Source organism: Seriola lalandi, unplaced genomic scaffold (assembly GCF_002814215.2).
Source record: "Seriola lalandi dorsalis isolate HSWRI2012SDOR001 ecotype SW California unplaced genomic scaffold, Sedor1 jcf7180002054291, whole genome shotgun sequence".
In the NCBI taxonomy this organism is placed as follows: Eukaryota; Metazoa; Chordata; class Actinopteri; order Carangiformes; family Carangidae; genus Seriola; species Seriola lalandi.
In genome coordinates, this window is record NW_019524844.1 from 254,264 (window position 1) to 275,494 (window position 21,231).

The 21,231-nt window shown below is 39.5% G+C and overlaps 1 protein-coding gene across 1 annotated transcript in view; it reads right to left on the reverse strand.

Moving 5' to 3' along the window:
* Window positions 1-21,231, reverse strand: part of syt7b (synaptotagmin VIIb) — a 92,170-nt gene that overhangs the window by 22,584 nt on the left and 48,355 nt on the right. The window contains exons 3-7 of the mRNA XM_087173908.1: window positions 18,272-18,351; window positions 17,053-17,187; window positions 13,326-13,526; window positions 8,304-8,651; window positions 4,167-4,289 (exon numbers count right to left, since the gene is read on the reverse strand). Coding sequence (XP_087030034.1) covers window positions 4,167-4,289; window positions 8,304-8,651; window positions 13,326-13,526; window positions 17,053-17,187; window positions 18,272-18,351 — 887 coding nt within the window. The remainder of the gene's footprint in view (window positions 1-4,166; window positions 4,290-8,303; window positions 8,652-13,325; window positions 13,527-17,052; window positions 17,188-18,271; window positions 18,352-21,231) is intronic.

The following is a 21,231-nucleotide window of genomic DNA, read 5'->3' on the forward strand; positions in this document are numbered from 1 at the left end:
TGATGCCTTTCACATTACACATAGTCATTTAGTTTGCCTTTAATATACAATTATGGATGAACGCAGCTTTAAATAGCTACCTTTTGATACAATGACCTTCATTAGGCATTTTTCTGTATATTCTGTTTATACTGTACAGACTGCAAATAAAACAGTAACCAGTCTTAAAGCCAAGCATCACATTTTCCAAAGAAACAGAAGAAACCTGGTAAAGGGTGGGAGAGGAGGAATACTGAGTCCTCCTCTTATTCATTGTGAGATTATGTTTGCAAGGTTTCTCTCTTTCCTTCCCACTGGAGCTTCCAGCTTCTCAAGCAAATACTTTTTGTGGTAACACTGGTGCATGTTGCTCATTTAAAGGTTGTTAATGGTCAACTGCACAGACAGCCCTTATTGTACAGACTGGGACTTGCAGCAAGAGCTGAAATTATGCGGTTTAAAAGTATGCCATTCTGCACTGTGAAAGAAAAACAGGATTATGTACAATTAAATGTGCAGCACTATGTTGTGTTGGAAATATATTAGGTGATCCCCACTTAATTTGAATGTCCCATCACTGACAGTTTGTGTGGGCACAACACAGTCTTGGCTTGTATTGAATGCAAGCGGTCTTTGACACGCTCCATTTCAGACACCGTTGCACATTTTACAGCTTTTACCAACTCAACATTCAGAGTGCAGGTTGTGCAGGGCCATTGAGCTCTTTTGGGTTTATTCATATTTATTTCCCTGTTGCGTCTCAGTGTGTGGTGAATCTCGAAGCTCATTAAGATGCAGCTCTGCCATGCAACAACAGCTTTCTGAGATGGTAATAACGCAAACAGCTTTAGAGCTTCCATTATGGTCATCTGCAGGTGGGTGATTATACCCAGTCCACCACAGTGACCCAAACTGACTCACATAACAAAAAACAAAAGAGATTAGAGGACCTTTCACTTAACACAGACAAAAAAGCCACTGGTTTGTCTGTGGCTAACGCATCAGCTCAGAAGAAAATGTCTCCTTTGACAATAATATAATTAACTGTGATCACAGCATTAGTGTTTTAAGGGATTTGATCTCTAAGATGTAATAAATACAAGGCAGCTGCAGGATCCCAAATCACAGATTAACATTAAACCTCTCACACAACACAACACACTGGTGATAACAAACTCATTTTGTTCAGAGGAGATTTTACTGTATCACCCTCAGTGCACATGAATTTAGCTGTGATAAAACAGGCTAAAACAGGCTGGGCAAGTATTTGGGGTTTGAAATGAGTGACGGGTGGTAAAAATAGATCGTCTCTCATGTTGCAAGCTTTGATGAGCAGTTCTCAGCATCTGAGTGCACACCATGACAGTATCTACCTGTGTATCACCACTGATTCACAAATTGCATATTCGCATTCAGTATGAATCAAGTTAAACCTCTCTTCATTTGTGTAATGACGGAGACAATTGCTCTGTTTTGTGAGATAATTATGATTCCTGACAACAGTTTACCCAGCAGCTGTGATGTAGATTAGTGACTACCGATCCAATCCTAAAAACATACTAAAGGTGCACCAATATTTCTATATCGTCAATGGCTGTGTGTAATGTCAGAGAACGCTGTGGATCCCATTCGTGCTAAAAAGCTTTTTAGTGTCTTTTAACTCCCTGTTTTGGTTTTAGAACACAAATTTAGTGTTTTGGTTCAGTCTCACTGCTCTCATCAACCTTGTTTCCAGAAGCAGCAGGCAGCTGTTTTCAGGGGAAAAGTTCAAACCTAACATACCTGCTCAGCACCAAACGCCAGAAAGACAAAGGCAGTAAGCTGGTGAACACAGTGGAGCATCTGGCAGACAAATATTTTTCTCAGGAGCAGGTGAAGACGAAAACAGAGTTGAAAAAAGAATTGAGTGGATGTTGGACTTAAGTTCATCAAACACAAACACGACTCCAAATAAATGCTCATGTTGCTCTGTGTCTGGTGGTTGTGTAAATAGGCAAATGTCTGTATCATGTTTGCCACAACGACATAAATGTTGTGCTTACCGCTTGTACGTTTTTAGAAAGCTTTAATTATAAATGTCTAAATATATAAAAGCTGTTGGATACGGACAGGGTGCCTCTCGGTCTGCTTGTTTACTATCCAAATTTAGAAGGATTGTCTGAACAAATATAGTTCTGACCTAATACACAGTGCACACTGGTTTTGCTTTTATCCTATCATTTCCCTTTTATCAGATCTGGTCTTTGTAGATATTTGTGCTCCGAGCTGTATTTGATTTCATTAATAAACCAAGAGAATCTCAAACCTCCATGGAAGTTTCTATTTTTATCTTGTAGCGTATTTCTCTAGAAAGCTGAGAGCAAAGGTTTCCCACTCTTTCTGTCTGTCTTTCACTGTCTGACAGTGTCTTGTCTTATCACATATATTCTTGGCGGGATCATCCTGTTCCAGCGTTCTCAGTCTGCTGGCCTCCATGAAAACAGCCAGGAGCAAGCCAGCAGACGGGCGCAAGGATCTTACGGGGTAACTGCAGAGAGAAAGAGATGAGAGAGAGACGGACAGAGATGATGATGGAGAGCTGTTATTAGTTGTGGAAGGACACTAGACGACTTGGCCCACACGACCCCTCTGGGTAGAGGCTCACTGGCTGGCTGTGATTAGAGTTAGGTGCTTGACAGACCTCCGCTCAGAGAGAGAGAGGGAGAGCGGATGATGGGGGGACAAGCAAGGTAAGCTGGTCCTCATCCTCTGACTGACCCTTAGAAATTTTTAAATTGAATTTTGAAGGCATAAAAATTATCATAATTGTTTCAATAACATCAAAAAGAAAGCACGTTTGTCATGTTCTTTTCTTCCAAGACAGACTGCTATTTTTCATCAACCGAAATTCACAGATGACCTAGTTAGAACAGCACACTTGGATGCACTGCAGAGAGGTTCTGAGAAAACTTCGTGCATTTTAAGAAATTTAATGGAATTCAAAAACAGCATTTCTGAAAAACAAAACAAGAAAGAAACAGAACACTCAACACAAATGCATGCAGGGTTATGTGGGACTACGCCCAGGTTTGTTGCTCAGCCCAGCAGTGTCAAAACAGTAGGTTAAGCACTTTATCCCTCAAATAGTCTGACGTGATAACAGGGCAGCCTGTTTAGTCCTTTGTTCGCCAGATAAGAGACTGTGTTAGTCTCTGATAGCTGCTGTGAGATCACTGGTAGATGAGAGATTAGCATATTTTTAGAAGGGTGTTTCATGTGAGGAACCTTATTTCTAAATAATGAGGGTGCCCTTTTTTCTGTGCCTAAAACTCAAAGATCAAACCAGCAGGAAAGAGCTGCAGACAAGCAGACTTACAAAGGTCAGGGTGGAGAGACAGAGGACACGAGAAATGGGAGAAAGGGACCTAAAATGTGAAGTTAAAGAAAAATGTGGTGATATGTGATATGAAAAAATTGAGAAAATATAAAGCTAACCATAATGGCAAATGGAAAACAAACTAAAAGAAAAAGACTGAGTCCTTAGTTCAGTGCTGGAAGTCATAGAACGACATAATGGTTAGAGATAGAAGACCCAACTAAGATAACAGTATCCAGCAGAGCCATAGCCACCATTGAGAATACCAAGGTCATGTCCGCTGTATGGACGTGCGGGGGTTTGAACGGCCTGGGGAGCAATGTACATACTGTATAATTACACCATCAGTAGATTACATATGATGGGTTTTAATAGGGCAGAATTTTTCCACCAGAATTATATTTCTGGCAGTGAAAAGAAGAGAAATCTGGACTCATGACAGTCCTCAGCTCAAATATAAAGCCATTTTGATATTCATGTGGCTAAAATATGCGTTTAAACTTCTTTGCCAGTGAATCATTCATCCTTTCAATTTTGAAAAAGTGATATTAAAAGTGCAGTCAGTCCTGTTCTGTGTTTCTTCTCGTAACAATCCTATGAGTAGAATACACTGCAGATTAAGCAGCTGAGATTTATTCAGATTTTTTGGGGTAAAAATGACTTCACCATTTCAGAATATGACCTGTTGATATTTAAGGTAATGCTACAGTGAAGACCACTGCATCAACACAACAGCGATAAACAGTCCTGACAAACAGCTACTTGTTTTATTTTTGTGCCTAACTAATCACATTCCTTACATTGTTCTTCTCTCTCTTTTTCTCTTTATTACCTCTTTTCTGGTGTGGTTTCATTTTCTTTGCTTGCTGGCGCTTCCTGTAGATCTGGGAGGTTGGCAAAGTCATCCTGTTCAGCCAGCCCGATTGCTAGAGACAGAACAACCATCTTCCCCTCACTGGACACACAGACAAACAAGACATCACAAGGGCACACAGGTATGTAGACAAAGTAAGCACAAGGAAACACACACAACACACAGACACACACACACCATCCAACATACACATTAAATTCACAAACAGGCAGTGACAGAAACACACAGACACACACACACAGACACACACACACACACACAGACACACACACAGACACACACACACACACACACACACACACACACAATCCAACATACACATTAAATACACAAACAGGCAGTGACAGAAACACAGCAACACACGCAGCACACATTCATTGCATGTACAAAGAGAGAGTGGGAGAGAGGTGGTAGACTGTTGTGAGGTCACTATTTCATTTTAACAAAGGCTCAGTCTATACTTTACATTGCAGTGCATCTCAACCAGACCTGTTGCTATGGAGTGAGTCAACAGACTTTATTAATCTAACATGTAAGTAACACTTTAGTATATGCATTTCATGCCGTTTTTTTCTTATAGCCCAATTAATGCTAACATCATTGAACATTATCACATTCAAAACATGGAAAACATTGTAGATTATGGTTTGTTGCAATAAACCAACAAAATCCAGAGGTAACTTACAGTATATGGTTTTGCATTTCACTGCACAACACATTTTCATGCGAGGTTTGCTTTTAGTCGCCCTTATTCAATATGTCATATGTGGACTGGCACCAATGGCACCAAAATGACCTCTAATGTGCATTTTTTGACATTTAAGAGAGTTAACATTAACATACAGTGCATCATGTGGGGATGTTAAAGGCAACTAGTAACTAAGAAGGAGTGATCCAGGGTTAGTATTGTTTTATTCTCTGGCCGATAAAATTCATATCATCAGAAAACATAATCTGCCATTACCACCACGAGCAAATCTCCCTTACACAAATAATTAATGCACAACCCTCAACCATCTGGCAAATGTTTCTCATTTTATGTATTCGCAAATTAGACTACATTAGCAGTGAGTAAAAAGGAGATCTGTTGTTGCTGAAAGAAAGTCTACAGATGTTTTGTTTACCATTCCCATAACCAGTTATGCAAGATTGAGAGTATGCTACTAAATGACATCCAGACTTTGAATTACTAAAAAGCCCCTATTCTCACATTTTGGATAATGTGTTGTGTCTATCATTACTTAATGTGCTCTATGGTGTATCATTAGCCTGAGCAGTTTCTACCGTTGAAAGCGATGACTTTGGTGCCAGTTTACTTTTCACAAGGTGGGTTGATTCTTTCTTTACTTCTTTAACACGGACATGTTGTTGTATGGATCTGAGTAACCATGCACTTCTAATATCTAATCTTTTATAGCATAGGGTATCAATCAAAACACTTGGGATAATATACTGTATAATGATGCTTTTTGTTAAAATTCATTGTAAAAATATATGAGGTTATATAACGTATCAGTGAACAGTGTGAGTTCTTACAAGTACAGGGATATATTAAATTTCATATGAGGGTTTTTTTAATCCACTGCAGCTGTGGTAGTCATTAAATGTGTTCAAATAAAATAAGCATCATTAGTAGAAAGGTAGAGAATTATTGTTTCCTCCATGGCTTTATCATCATCTGTTTCATGGAAAAATAAATGTGCAGGTATAGAAAAGCAAAAGCCTTAGAGAGGGGTTTGGATTGTTTCAGAGAGAAAAATAGAGGCAATATAAATGACATGCAGAAAAAAAAAAGAGAAACACATAGAAGAAAAAGCAAAAGAAATCCATGAAAATTAAGGTGGCCTTAACAAAAACCTGCAACAAAGAAACATATCGTGTTGATTTTCAGCTGTTACTCTCCCTCCAAACATGCCTGAAGTCATTTAAATTACATCTTACTAAAGTATGCTGCACCGGGAATTCAGGCTGCCATGCAAACAGTGACCTTAATAAATGAACATTTGCCCACAACTAACCTTGTAATTCACAGTCACAAAACAACCCACGTGCAGGCACATAGTGTACAAAATTCTTGCTTCTCATACTTCTCTGCCTCAACCAAGTTCTTTTCTTTTTTTATACAGCCTCTAACATATCGTGCAAGGACAACCTTTATGTATTTTCTTTACCATGGCAATTTCTTAAAAGGGCAATTCCTACATGTTTTTGCTCACTTGTGGCATCCCATAACATCACCTGACTGAGGATTTTAAGATATAAAAGGATTTAGCTTCATTTTACGTTTTTATTATGTGGATTAGTATCTGTCTTGCTTTGGTTTGAATGTCATCTTGAGCAGGTGACGAATGAAAGAAGGTGGGTCCTAGTGTAACCACAGCCAATGTTCATAAATTACAATATGAAGCTGCAATCAGACCTCCATTCAAAATGTAAAGGTTTAAATCTTGCAAAGATGATGACAGATGTGTAACTGTGCACATAGCCACAAGGTATAAACACATCAAAAAATGTATAAGGTGTCTTCATCCTTTTTTTGAATGTATGGTATTTTTGTATTTTATCTGTTTCTCTTCAGTTTTCCTCTGATCTTCCCCTCATCTCTCCATATCTCACATTTCTGATGTCTTTTCTCAGCCTGCATGCACTTTCTGTAGAGCATTAACAAGAGGTGTTTGCTGAAGCAATATCGAAAACAAGAGGAACACATTAGCACTTGAGAGACAGCAACCCACCGGGGATGTGTAAACAGCACCAACATGAGGCTCATCAATAAAGCGAATGGATTTGTATAGACGACCAAAAAAAGACACGCGCACTCCAACCGAAGGGCACTGATATCATTAGCTCCTACACCAGCTCTATTGATCAGAAACATAAGCGGCGCGGCTCAGTCGCCACGTTGTGTGACAGGCGTGGACACACGGAAGGTGAAACTGCCGCATTTGGTTGTTCATACCCCACTGATCGCAAACGCATAATATTCCCACTCCCCACAGTATTATCCCCTCCCCCCAGGGTCAACAACTGATGTGTTTGGTCCCAGTGAGATTCATGAGGACAGGGGCAATGGGTGATACCACCTCCCTGTATATGTGCGCAGCCCTTATTTGAATGATGATTCACATAGGCAGGGAGGTCACTGGCCTGGAGACACTGTTAATGGGAAGACACGCAAAAAGTACAGGAGCACACAGCCTTGTGTGTGGATGTGTGTGAGTGTTTATGTTCATGGTAAGGAGGGGAGGGGGTGTTTACGTGAGGCTGCTTTGTAGAGCACATCATCTGTAATCTATCATTCAAGTCAAGTGGAGGAGGAGAGCTCTCTGCGCTCTGCACCTCAAACAATCAGCTGCCCTTTTCAGTAGTGGATGGATCGGAAAGCGTTGGTGTCGTATATAACTATAATGATCTTGGCTAACTGTAACTATACTATCAAGCGAGTAGTTAGAGCACTATTTGAGTATGTCCATTTTATGCTACATCATATTTCTACTCCCCTACATTCATTTCACAGTTTTACCATACCATTTCTTTACCATTTACTTTATATATTAAATTTCTATGTACAAAAATAATTTACAATATCATAAAACGTGATGCATTGTTATAGTTTAACTAACAAACAACATATAAAATAATTAAAATTAGCTCCCACAGGGGCTATTGTTCTTTACAATGAGTACTGTTAATTTTGAAGTACATTTTGCAGTTAATACCTCTGTACATTTATTTGAATATAGAGTTTGTGTGCAGGACTTTAACTTTTAATGGTGTAAATTCTACTTTAAAAGAAAGTAAAGATTTAGAATATTTCTTCCAACACGTCCACAAACTACAGAACAGCCTCTAAAATGACATTCAAGCTGAATCAACACCTTTCTAAATCAGTTTCAGCAAACACCGAGTCAACTGAGGCAAGTGAATTATATCAAACTATCCTGAAAACCTAAAAATGAGGTCAGCAGTGCTACATACTGTATACTGTCAGGGTGTAATCCACACTGTCTCACTGATGATAAGAGCAGCAGACATTCCACAGCTTCATATTCAACAGTGTCCTCTGTCAAGAGCAGAAAACTTCGTGAAACTTACAAGAACGACTTGACGTCCAGCCCTCTGTTGCGGATCTGCTCCATCATGTGATCCCAGCTGCCTGGATTTGACCTTGATCGACCTGCCCCTCCTCCTCTGTACCGGGAGGCTCCAGCCGGACTCCCCCGGACCCCCCGTGGGCCCCCGCGGTGGCCCCCGCCGCCTGGGCCTGTGTGCAGCTGGCCCAGGCTCTGTGAGGTGACTGGGGGGTCGTTGGGACCCGGAGGGGGCTGGTGAGTGAGGGGCTGTTGGAGGCTCTGCTGCCGGACCAGGGGCCTTGGGCGCGCCACAGCTGAAGATGGGATGTGCTCCAGGGTGGAAGCAGAGGAGAGGGAAGCGTCCCCGAAACTGAGCAGACACATGGGAGCACAGAGGAAAGAGATGGATACAACAAGGTAGACATTGGAGTTAGAGATAACACGGGAGATACAGGACCGGGCAGGATGTTTTGAAAGAATTTAGAAAGGTTGGATGCACATAATCATGGTGATCTCAAAAGGAATGTGGAGAGGATAAAAATGGCAAAAACATATATAAATACAGCACAGATTGAAATGTGAGAACATAGTGTCCGCAGTGAATTTCCAAGGGAGAGAGGATCAAGAGAGAACAATCAACAAAGAAGGTCAGTGAAAGAGGGAGAAAGGAGGGAGAGAAAGAAGAACAGAGTTGTCAAAAAGCTTTATATTACTGTTAAACATCTGTATAGAATTTTGAGCTTCTGCTGTAAGACAGTGGACGAGTGTGTGGCTGAACAGGCATGCAATGTGTCAACATTCGATTATTCTTCTCCAGACTGGTGTCAAAACAGGCCTCTGCTTAAGTCTAATTAAATTAAAGCTGAAGTTTAAGTATCACTATCACTTAACTTGAGTCTGGTCTCCAGCTGCAGCGCTAAATTGTTTCTGTACGTTACCTCTCTCCCTAATTAGTCCTGACCTACTTCTACCTTTTTGCCTTGTTGCCTTTTCCCTGCACCAGTATTTCTCTAAGGTCCTGTCTGCTCCTCTCCCACTCTTCTCTTTACCTTTCTGCTTCCGAGCTCAACCGCTCTTCATCTCCTCTGTCTATTAATCTTTTCTTAGCCCTCAGCCCTCACATCAATCTATCTCCACGCCACCTCCAATCACTGTTCTTTAAGTCTGCTCTCTAATTACCGGTCTGCTACTCTTACAATCATGTAATAATGCTTCACCCCTTATCCTCCCCTCAATCACTGCCCTGCCTGATGACTGTAAGCTTGTGCTAAACAGCTCTGTCTGGAGCTAATGCTGCGAGGGAGGATTTACTGCCTGGACCTGAGTTGTGTTAGCGGCGCTCTTCAGTATTAACTCGGCTCTAACTCTGCTGGAGAGCCAGGAGACAGCCCCCCTGAGGAGCAGAGCAATGCTGGATCAAGTAAGTACAAGACAGATCTCAAATACATGCACTCATGCAGGCACGTTTTCTCTCATATACACACACACACGCACTCACAAATAGCACGCCGTCTTTCCTGAGGAAAGGCTTTGATGAGAATGTTTACTTACTTGTGCATAATATTTTAACTGACTAAATGTGAATTAATGTATTAAAGTTGTTTGCTGTATTTCTGTTGAGCACAAGTGTTATAGACTTTCCAAGTGGGTGAAGGTATTTTGAGCATTTTCGGGTTCCAGATAGTCAAAGTCTCAACAACATTATAGGTGACGGATAGCTGGAGAACATCCAAGCACTCGGATGAAGCTCCAAGTTGAATCATTAGTAGAAAAGATCAGCAACTGCATTCAAAAATATCTGGTATCTTTTCTTTGATGAAAAGTCAAAGGCACAAGTCTGTGCATATAAAAACCCAGCTAAAGCATTAAATATGTCTCCTAAGGTGCATTTCAATAAGAAATATCCAATCAAGCTTTAAACTTTTATGTGAGCTGCTAACAGTGACGGGAAGCCGAGAGCAATACTATTTAAAAACATGACAAAATGTTCTTTAGTTTTAATTTGTTCTTTGTCAATTTTGGCGGTGTTTTGTTCCCATAGGCAACAATGATGTGATTTGATTTTGCTCTGATCACGCCTCACACTGGCTTTGTCTACATAGCAACTGCAGCTGAGGCTTATGGGTATCATTGTATTTAGAGGCATCCGTCATACCACAGTGATGGAAATGACAAGATTTCTCAGAAACATAGCTCAAATAATAACTTCTGATGTCCATTACATAAACCTATGTGATTGTAAAAATGTCCAGGAGACTCTCTTGAGAACCATTAAGGACATCATTAAAATAAAACTTCATTAAAAATTGACATTAAAATGAATATTTATGGTGGGGAAAAATACTTCCAGACCTAGCGGCTCCTCATACTTTGCCATTTGAAATTAAAGATGTCATAACTACACTACAGAGTTTCAGGTCATTAATTTTATCTTCACAAAAATCTGGAAATAAATTAAAAAACAGAAATAGTCCAATCAATTCATAAACTCAAGATCTTAAAGGATCAATTTTATATATTTTTTTTTACTGTTTATATATTTTTTAATTTGTTTGACAAGGTCATTGTGAAAGGGTTATTTCCTCCACATGATATATTGTTCCTCGAGTGACAATCAGACTTGTTGTGTGTCATGAGGACTAGTGAACAGAGGTAAAATGAAATGGATGAAAGTGTAACAAAACATTTCAGAGAAACTATTGTTATTTGAACATCTGAGCATATGAACCAAAATATTTGGCCAGGATAAGTCAAAAAGGTCCAGCGACATAGAAAGCTCTGTATTGCACATCATTTCTGGATCCAACAAATACGTTATCATAACTGACATCATGATAAATCAATATATCTGGTTGGATTCATGGTGGCATTCGGCCAGACATCTGGGAGCCAGTCCATGTGCTCATACATTTTGCCAGTCTGTTCAGTGTCATAAATTTGTCAAAGAATTAACTCATTTGAAAAACTGAAAGGCTCTCCAAGCCCGAGCCCTTCTCTCACAGTGACGTCCTTGATGGTTGTACCTGCTTGTGCTTTCAGGTACTGTCCATCTTTTACTGTCTGTAGAGCACCAGTCATTCATATGCCCTGAGCATGAGCCCTCTGTATAAGCTGTATCCTGTTACTGGCTTGGAGGGCCATTCTCACATTTTTTCTTGCTTGAAAGTCAATTAAGATGACTATGAACCTTGAATGATTATTTAATTAGGGCCAGAAAAAAAAAAAAAAAAAAAAAAAAAAAAAAAAAAAAAAAGCCACCAGTGAAGAATCAAAGAGGAAGAGTGGAAGAGAGACAGTGAGGAGGTTGAGGTAAATGCCCCAAAATAGAAACCAATTCCAGAGGAGAAATGGAAATTCAGATAGATTTTAAGGGAGTAAAAAGGGAGCAAAACAGAAGAGTGACAGGAGTGAAGAATAATATGACAAGGGAACTGAAGATCAAGTGTCCATGTACTCTATTGCAAGTCTAATAGGTCATGTAGTTAGAAAGTTGGTCAAAAGTTGGCTAACAATGACTGACTGAATGGTAGAATGACTTTAACTATGAAACATCAGGCTACACAAGAATCTATTCAGCTGTTTTTCTCAGTATTTAATGAATTAACCGTTTAGGCCATAGAGTACAAAAGGCTGTTTGATTATCCGGGCTACGATTTACATACAGAGATCTTATATTTATTATTCATTAGTCTCTTTAATGTGCTGCTGGCATTTTCCAAAAACATACAGCTTTTCACCAACCAACGACTTTATACTCATATGCATGGGAAAGATTCTTATTTGAATACAGAGCATTAATGGAGTTGAAAGTGGCCTCTAGGCTCTGACCTTATCACTCCCGGCTGGCTTGTTTACAGCAGTCATTTTGCTCTGCGAAGGTGGTGTTACTTCCAGCTTGTGTGATTTGTGTGCTGGGTTCAGCCAGCCAGAGTTTTCAAGATAAGAGTTGCTGTACACCAGAGGCTTTAAATGTAAATCTGTGTGCTACACAAAACAATGCATTTTGTCAGATTATCTATCATCATTGGTATTTCTTTCTGATAAACTTGTTACTTTCACCATTTCAGAGCTCTAACAATTATTCAATTATTCATTACATACTGGGATGAAGGGGTCACAAGATATTGATATTTGTCATTTGAGTTAATTAAAAGAATATCAAGCAATTTTGCTTTAAACAACCTGCAATACAAAAGTATAAAGTATTTGTGGTTATCCACAATACTTAATCTTGGTTATTTTCATTTTTCATTGGTCACGTCTCATAATTTTTATTACCAATCAATGTTGTTTACACCATCAGTCGATCATATTGAATATCATCTGGCTCTAGTATTACCAACAGTGACTTGATGTGATTGCTACCTGCAGTTCGACAGGTTGTTGTACAAACCTAATTGCAGAACTAAAGCAAAAATCTAAATCTCAGTTCTTTGCAGAGGTTGATACAAAGCAAACTTTGGTTAAATGATGTTGCATTCAGCCATGTTGTAGGAAAGGCTTTCATTTGCATCACTTGCCTGATAAAACTGCTCACCTGCTGTTTATGCAACAACTCACTCTGAGTTTAAAAAGCTGTTCCATCAGATGAATAAACAAGCTATTTCTGAAGATCTTCTGTGAGCATCTGTCTCGTTTGAAATTCTTAAAACTGTCACAGCCTTCAGTAAATTGGAGCCTGCAGAGGAACAGTGTGACTGTGTGGATTCACTTTGTACGAGACTGTCCTCACATCAGCTGGTGGATATTTTGGCAGCTGACATAAAATTGCTATTTGTTTATGAGTGAGGAAGCTCTCTGTAGTCAAGACACTTCAAGGGTTTCTCATACATCACAGGTACACTCTGCAAAGCAGAGGCCTTCTTTACATTATCTTCATCTGCACATGTCAAAAATAGCTTAATCTTCATGTTTGAGAGTACATGCAACAGTATCATTCATGATGCCTTTACAAACTCACACTCTTCCTTGATATCCACACCATGCTTTTCTTGTGCCCACTGTATTCCCTCATGCGTGCCCCCTGTCACCATGCGCCACTCACTTGCCAAACCGCAGGCCTCCGGCATGCATGTGGCTCTGGACCGTCTGCCAGCGCCCGGCCTTGCTGCCCCCCGTCACCATGCTTCGAACGCTGTCACTGCGACTGGGCCCCGCCCCACTCCCAGAGCACGCACCACCCCCGCTGTCACTGGCCCCCGGTGAGGGTCCAGCACCGCCCTGCCCACCCTTATCCACAGCCCCACTGGGAGGAACGGTGGGGTGGATCAGAGACAAAGAAACACGGACAGACACGAAGAAAAGGACCAAGAGAGGATAGAAAGAAGAGAGAGAGAGATGAACAGACGAGAGACAGACGCACAGACGTACAGAGCCGGAGAGCAAAAGTATCATCAGTAAAGTTAGTCAAAGACACTTTCTGGACACTCGGTCCAGCCACAAGTGTCCAGCATACAATAAGAACTTGGAAGAAAAGCTGCTGGTCAACCAGACACTGTAAATTAAGCAGCGAAGAGGTCTGAGCTGACATTTAATGTGTAGTGAGTAAATTAGAGAGCACAGTTGTTTTGCTCTTTGGACACTTGACTGAGATAAACAACAAACAATAGTTCTGTTCAAAACTGCACAAAAATTGAGGGCCAACAGATAAGGTTACCGACTGTAAATCATTTATTAGGATAACATATAATGCCCAATGCACTCAGGTATACTGGCAAGATACTGGCAATTCCTATAGGGAACTTTTTGTTATTGCAGTTACACAAACCACAACAATCTGTTTTTGGAAATGTCTAAAGTGAGAAATGGGCCAAGAGATGCAGCAGGTCTGCCCCATTTCACTCCACACAGGGGGACAGCAATGACCAGCCTGCTGGCTCTGTGAATTAGGCATAATAGCTGAGTAATGATGCAAATGCATCATCTTTCAAGACTGCAGATGGAGGTGATGAGAACAGAACACTAATGTCTCTGTAATCTCACAGAAACTCACCTGCAGCTCATGATGAAAACAATAGCATTTAAATATCTAATGTGACTTTGTGTAAAATGTTTCACATGGCTTACAAGTATTTTCTGCAGGAAAATAGAGTATTTTCATATAATTACTCCATTATTTCTCATCATGCCACCTTGCCCACCCCAGCTGACCGAGACTTAGACGTCACAGAGACGAGTACAGACAGAACGACGACTTCAGTGCAGGGACCTTCCACTGATTGAGGACAAATCACACAACACACAGCTGCACACCAGGATGACGTCTTCAACAACATTTAGACATTAAGTGTAGGGAACCATGAGATACGTTGTGGCTGGGCAACTGTTTTGTTCAACACTGTACACACAAGTCTCACATATGACTAATCAATATCCTAAAAACTCTGCTGTTCTCCTGTGTATTTTAATATTCCAGTTTTATTCTATTTGTTCTTAAAATCTATTTTCCAATGCATTTCTTTCACCTAATGTAAAGCACTTTGAATTGCCTGAGTTTGAAAGGTGATAAACAAACTTGCTTTACCTGCCTTAAAGTATCTTTATTTCAACGGTAAGGAGTAAGAAATGGTTGACTCACTAATCTGCTATCAAATATCTCAGAAATGCCACCTATTAATTGTCATTTAAATATAAATAGTTAAGTCAATAATATAATGCACTGCAATCACAACAATCACTGCTGCTCACTGATTTTACAATAATTTCAACATCACTGCACAGATACAGAGTAATTGATCTCCCTGTGGTTTTGAAAGAGTCAAGTGAGATGTAATTAGAGAGGATAAGAATAAACAGGTTCACTTAATGCCTCAGTGACATGTGAGATGCATAAGTGATGGAATGGAAGCTGATATGAAACAGACGTTTTACCATCCAAACACTTAATTGTTGTACTGCACACGACGGATACAGTGTCCCTATTTTTAGAACAGGGCTCAGTTGACTAGACTCAGGAGGGCTATCAGGCGGCCTCAAAGCACTTACAGTACTATGAGAGATAGTGGGAGTAGTGACAACAAATGAGCAGAAAACACAGAGTGAGAGGTGAGAGGAATAAATACATATAACAACTCCACACGCACAAAAAAAAAAAGAAAAAAAAAAGTGGAAAAGAAACCAACACATTAAACACATTGGCTTTCTTGTGGAGAGTTGATGACAAGAGTGAAACCAGTCTCACAGCTGACTGTCAAATATGAAGCTACAGCCAACTGTCAGTTAGCATAGCTTAGCACAAACAGTGGAAACACAAGGAAATTCAATTTCGCTATTCAAAATCTGTCTATCAACACTTTATAACTCACTAATTAGCAAGTTGAATTTTCTTTGCTTTATCTATTTAAAAAAAACAATGAATACTGTTGGTTATGCTTTTGACTATTTCTTGGCCATAACCCACATATAAAACAAAGCAAATTGTCATTTTTACACTGTGGTTTTTGCACAGATTAAATCAACAAGATATAAAGGTGTTAAACTTTAGGGGTGCAGGCAGGCGGATTTTTTTTTCATTTTTGGACAGAGTCAGGCTAGCGCTTTCCTGTCTTTATGCTAAGCTAAGTGGCTACTGGTTGCTTCATATTTAATGAAAGCTACTGTATGAGACTGGTGTTGATCCTCTCAACTAACTCTCTGCCAGAAAGCAACGATTCTTTCAGGCTAACACATTAGAAAAACAAACAATAAAACAACAGTCAACCCTCTGTGGAAACCCCATTGGCTCAGGTAAGTATGTGTTTAAATCAAGTCTGCCACACTATCCTGTGGAGCAGATTTGAATACTTTGTTACATGGATTTGAGAGGCTGGATTGTATAAAGGGCCAAAAGGTTCAGGTGAAACAGTGAGATCTGCTCTCTGAGGGTTGTCCATCTCCATGGCAACACCCCATGGGCTGCAGGTGAGAGGTAAAGAGGGTCTGATGAGTCTAGCAGGGCTGTGGGGAAAGGACCTATCAAACCTTTGTACTTGTACACCATTTTACACTGTGAAAAATAATGTGATAATAATAAATAATAAATAATAAAATATTATTTTCCTGATGTATTGTCCTGTGTTTTGAGTTTTTACTGCAAAATCCAGATAGTATGATAAAGGAGGGTCGTATCTAATTTATATTCTCTCTGGATTCTTCTCTCATAAACAGCCATTATTTAAAGCCTGATTTGTGTTTTCAATAGGACATATCAACTCATTCTGTATGGCTTTTGTCAGACATGAACACTGTTTTTTTATGTAAAAGCGATCATTTGGAAAATAGCCGTAATTTCTGTCAATGTTTGGGCAGTCCTAGGAATCAGCAATATTGAGGGATGGTGCTGCACATCTCTATCAGGTGCTGCATGGCCAGCAGTGCATACTAAACACCACCTCACTGAGGACATGCCTGAATGCAAAAACATGAGGATTACCAGGGATGAGAGGAGACTTCTGTTAAAAGACATGTGGCCAGACAGTGTTACAAAATGAGGCCTTCTTCCCCCCCTTTGGGCTATCAAATCTGACCTTTTCACTGCTCAGAGGGATCTATTGATCAACCGCTGGCTTTGATTCAGAGTATTTTGTGTGTTATATGCCAGGTGCTTATGCACACAATTAGCCGACTCACTGATTTGGCGTGCAAGAAATCTTTACCTTGCAAATAATGTCCTACTTTATTATGTCAACCAGTCATACAGTTTTGTGGGGGGTTTTCAAGGTGTACACAGGCCCCTGTTCACTACAGCCCTGCCCTGATAGAGGGGTCCCTTACCAGCCATGACTGAGACTCACTTGGGCGTGAGGCGAGGGTCTCCGTAGGGAGCATAGGGAGACATGTTTAAGAGGAACTCCTTGGGCGGGTAGGAGCTCCACCTCTGTTGCACATTGCTGCTGTCATTGTTATTCCAAAAGTCTCTGTCTAGATCACTGTGGCGGGGAGATAGAGAAAGGTGAGACAGGTAAGAGCAGCAAACAATCAAGGACAGTTATAAAGAAGCAAAACATGACATCTGAGAGAAGTGCTGAGAAACAGGGCAGAGGAAAACCACCATAAAAAGATCAAAGTTAAAATAGTGTCTCATAACTCTAAAGGTCAGGCAGAGTGTTAATATATAGGAGAAATGTGATAATGTCAATGCCTATAAAGTTGTATTGTAAATCTGCGCACAGGTCTTAAAACATGGATACTGAATACTTCATAAGAAATTAGTGTAACATTTGTCACATGGTTTTTTAAATTAAAAGCTTAAGTAAAGAGTTTAAGAGTTTAAGATAAGTGTTGTAATGATCCTGATAGGATGAAATATTAGTGCTTGATAAAACATCCAGAATGGAGAAAAAAAGAAGTGACCTGCAGGCTTTAGCACTCTGTCAGGGATGGGGAAACAAATAAAAAAGAGGAGGCAGAAAAGTCAGTATTAACAACAGGTTACTGAAAACACACACTGAATATGAACTCAGATAATGAAATCTGTAAGTAAAATAATAGTAAAATAGTAATAAATGACTGACTGACATAAACAACAAATAGTTCAAGTTCACAACTATTTTAAAGAAAGATATAGTTGTGAATATTCAGAATTGACTGTTTTCAACACTAAGTTGTAGATAAGATGTAGATTTTGAATGTTTGTGCTTTGCTATTTTTTTTGTATATTCCAAACTGATTTCATTGTAATTTTGTGTAGACCATTATGTCCAGACATTTCTTTCAAATATGTCATTTTAAGGTAAATCTTATTCATCCATTATCCAACATTTGATTTATACAGACAGAATATACAAGTAACCTTCCTACACTGTGTTGTTAAGCGGTTGTAAGATTCAGCCTCTTTGATAAATGAGAAACATAACCCTGTCTCGAGGACATCATTTCAGCGTGGACATTTCTGCTCATGTAGGGAGCTACAAGATTAGCTTTCCAATCAGAAATGGCTGTTAAAATGTGATACTATCACTGCATCATGGATCATTTCCATATGCCTTCATCTACACCCTCCCTGACACCTACTTGATGGCTTTATTTTCCCCTCGACCTCGGACAGAATCTGGAGAGCTGGCAGCCTCCACCCCAGGCTTATTCCTTTTCCCCTGCAAAGAGACAAGAGGGAGACAGAGACAGAGAATGACGGGCGGGGGAAGACAGATCTTAGAGCTGTGTCTTGATCGTTGTTTACAAAAGCAGTTTTGCAATTGAAGTGCTCATTATAGGGGCTTTAGAACAGCAACAGTTTGCGACACGTGTTGTAAAATATGATGAATGAGGGAAGAGCAACAAATTGGTATGATGCCAGGACCACAGCCGGCTTCTGAGGATCAAAACGTGACGAGGGACCACTTAACTATAATGAGATGCAAAACCACACTCTCACTCTCACATGCATGACCCATGCAGGAACATGTCTTTACACACAAACAAAAGGAAAGCACACATTAACACAATGCAGAGTAAGCTTTACATTAGATAATACACAGAACTTTGAATAAATATCAGAGTTCAAAACAGGAAGTTATGTAAAGCCAAACATTTACGAAACCCTATGGAGCTGCCACTTAATGGTTTGTTACACCTGCAGAGACTGTATTTATTACTGTGTTAAGGGGTTATAACATAGCTACAGAGCCTGCGCACATAGCCACTGTTGCTACATCATAGGCTACACTGCAGCTGATGCGTTCCTCCTCAAAAAGAACTAACAAGCACAACAGTACCACTTTGACACTGTGACAACGGTTTCCAATGCCAGCAGAGATCGTTGATAGTGAAGACAACACTGAGTCTGCTGAAGTTAACATTAGTAGTCTTCTTCTTTTCAGTGACACTCATCAAGCTACGTAATCTCCACCACAAACCTCCTGCTTTTCTATTGCAATGAGTAAAAGACTATAAGTAAGAATGTAATTATTGTTGGAAGTATAATTGAAGAAAGACATGGCCTGATCATGTACAATACATGATCAGGCCATGTCTTTGGGAAAAGCAAATGCTGAACTCCAAATCAAAATGATGTAGAATGAAAAACAAAGACACCCCCAGATTCTTTTCAAAGCAGACAAGTGTCTATACCCCGCCCTCTTTTATGGAGAAACGGGATCATTTGGAGGGTAAGATAATTCTAGACAGGCAGCAAAAATGCATAGATTTCTATTGTAATATATTAAACAGCTTACTTTACTTACTCTCTGCAAATTTTTATCACTTAATGGAAAGTGCTTTCAACAGAGCAGCAGACAGTAGTTACAGTTATTGACCCCCGTGTTTTATTGAACTCTATATTTATTGAACTCTTGAGGGTGATAACACTTTGCTCTTTCCAGCTGAGTCACATAGACTCTTTACTCTTACATAATGTTTTCCCATCATAACCTCACGACAAAGACATGAAGAGCACATATGCCATAAAATGTTCACTACATAGACAGGACTCATCATTTTTTAAACCTGCTGTAAAACAAAATTAGACAGACCATGCAATGAAGTGAAGTTTTATTCATAATGAAGGAAACAACATTTTGGACTTGATCCTGTTTGGAGATCTCAGCAAAACTACCATCTGTTGCTGCAGATAATTATCTACATCATCAACTTGACTTAGTTTTTTATTACAAAAGACATATTTTTACAAAATATGCTGTATTTTGCATATGACTCTGCTGCGTTAGTTCTCAGCAAGAAATATTGCATCATGCCAAACAAATAAAAAAGACAAAAAATAACTGAAACTCCAACACACAAATCAAAGACTTTTACTAGCACATAATGTGGATGAATGACAAAGTAAAACTACTTTGTTCACATTGTGATGATTAAATAACATTTACAAGTGTTGCAGAAGAATGTTGTTTTGAAAGGGAAATTATTTGCTCTTTCGGTTGTAATAAAAATGGAAGGAAAGTTAGACGATGCTTTTATTAACAAATGTAGCACTTATAAGGTTATAATTTCACACATTTGTGGCTTGTAAGTGGCTAAAAGATTTGAGACCAATATTTGTATGATAAAGACCTTAGTTGTGGTTAATGAGCATCTCGTCTCACATGTAAAATTGTAGACACCAGCGTCCACATACCAAGGGACACTGCAGAAAGGGGTTAAAACATAATTGGTGTCTCCTTCTTTTTACAGCAATGACATTGTTTGTACATCTTCATCACAAAAAGCTCCTGTTTGTACGTCCTTTCTGGATATGTTCTGTTTTCTCAGAACAGAGGTTTTTCAGCAACACACTCTGCAGGCTAACGACTACTAACACAATGAAAACATCTCAGGAGAAGAAAACAGCAGAAGGCATGATGATGCTAAATTAAAGCGATGCAATCTGCCATTTAATTTTAATTGTGAAATTAAATGTCACAAGAAGAAAATCTGTATTTTAATGGAAGTTTTATATGTGGTTTCTGTTCTGCTGTCTGCTGTTGGCATCTGATGGTATGTTCAAATCACAAATTGTCTTAGTGGAGCAACATTAACAGATTGCCACTTTATAGATTTTCACAAAACAGTGTAATGTGCTCATCCTATTTCTACTCATTTTGTTTAGGAGGTTAATCCCCTGCATCAGGGACATTAAATAGACTTCTGGTGTGTAGTCACTTCTTCTGCAGTATGTAACAACCACATTCAAACCTGAAGACAGTTTAGAGCGACCAGTTCACCTGACCTGCATTTTATTTGGACTGTTGGAAGAAACTGGAGAGATCAACAAACATAAAGAAAGAACATACAAATTTAAAAGAGGTTCAAACACAGGATTATTACGCTGAAGGTGGCAGTGCTAACCTCCAAGCCACTATGCAGCCGTGTAGGATAAAACATAAAGTCTAAAAATGAGGACGGTGTGACATCACGATTTGCTGAGCTGACTCAAAAATGTGTCCCTCCAATTATTTATGAAAGTGAGCAGAGTCACTGAAGAGCGCTTGTCACAGATTTGCTAATAAAAAAAACATGACTGTTTGACTGTATTGTAA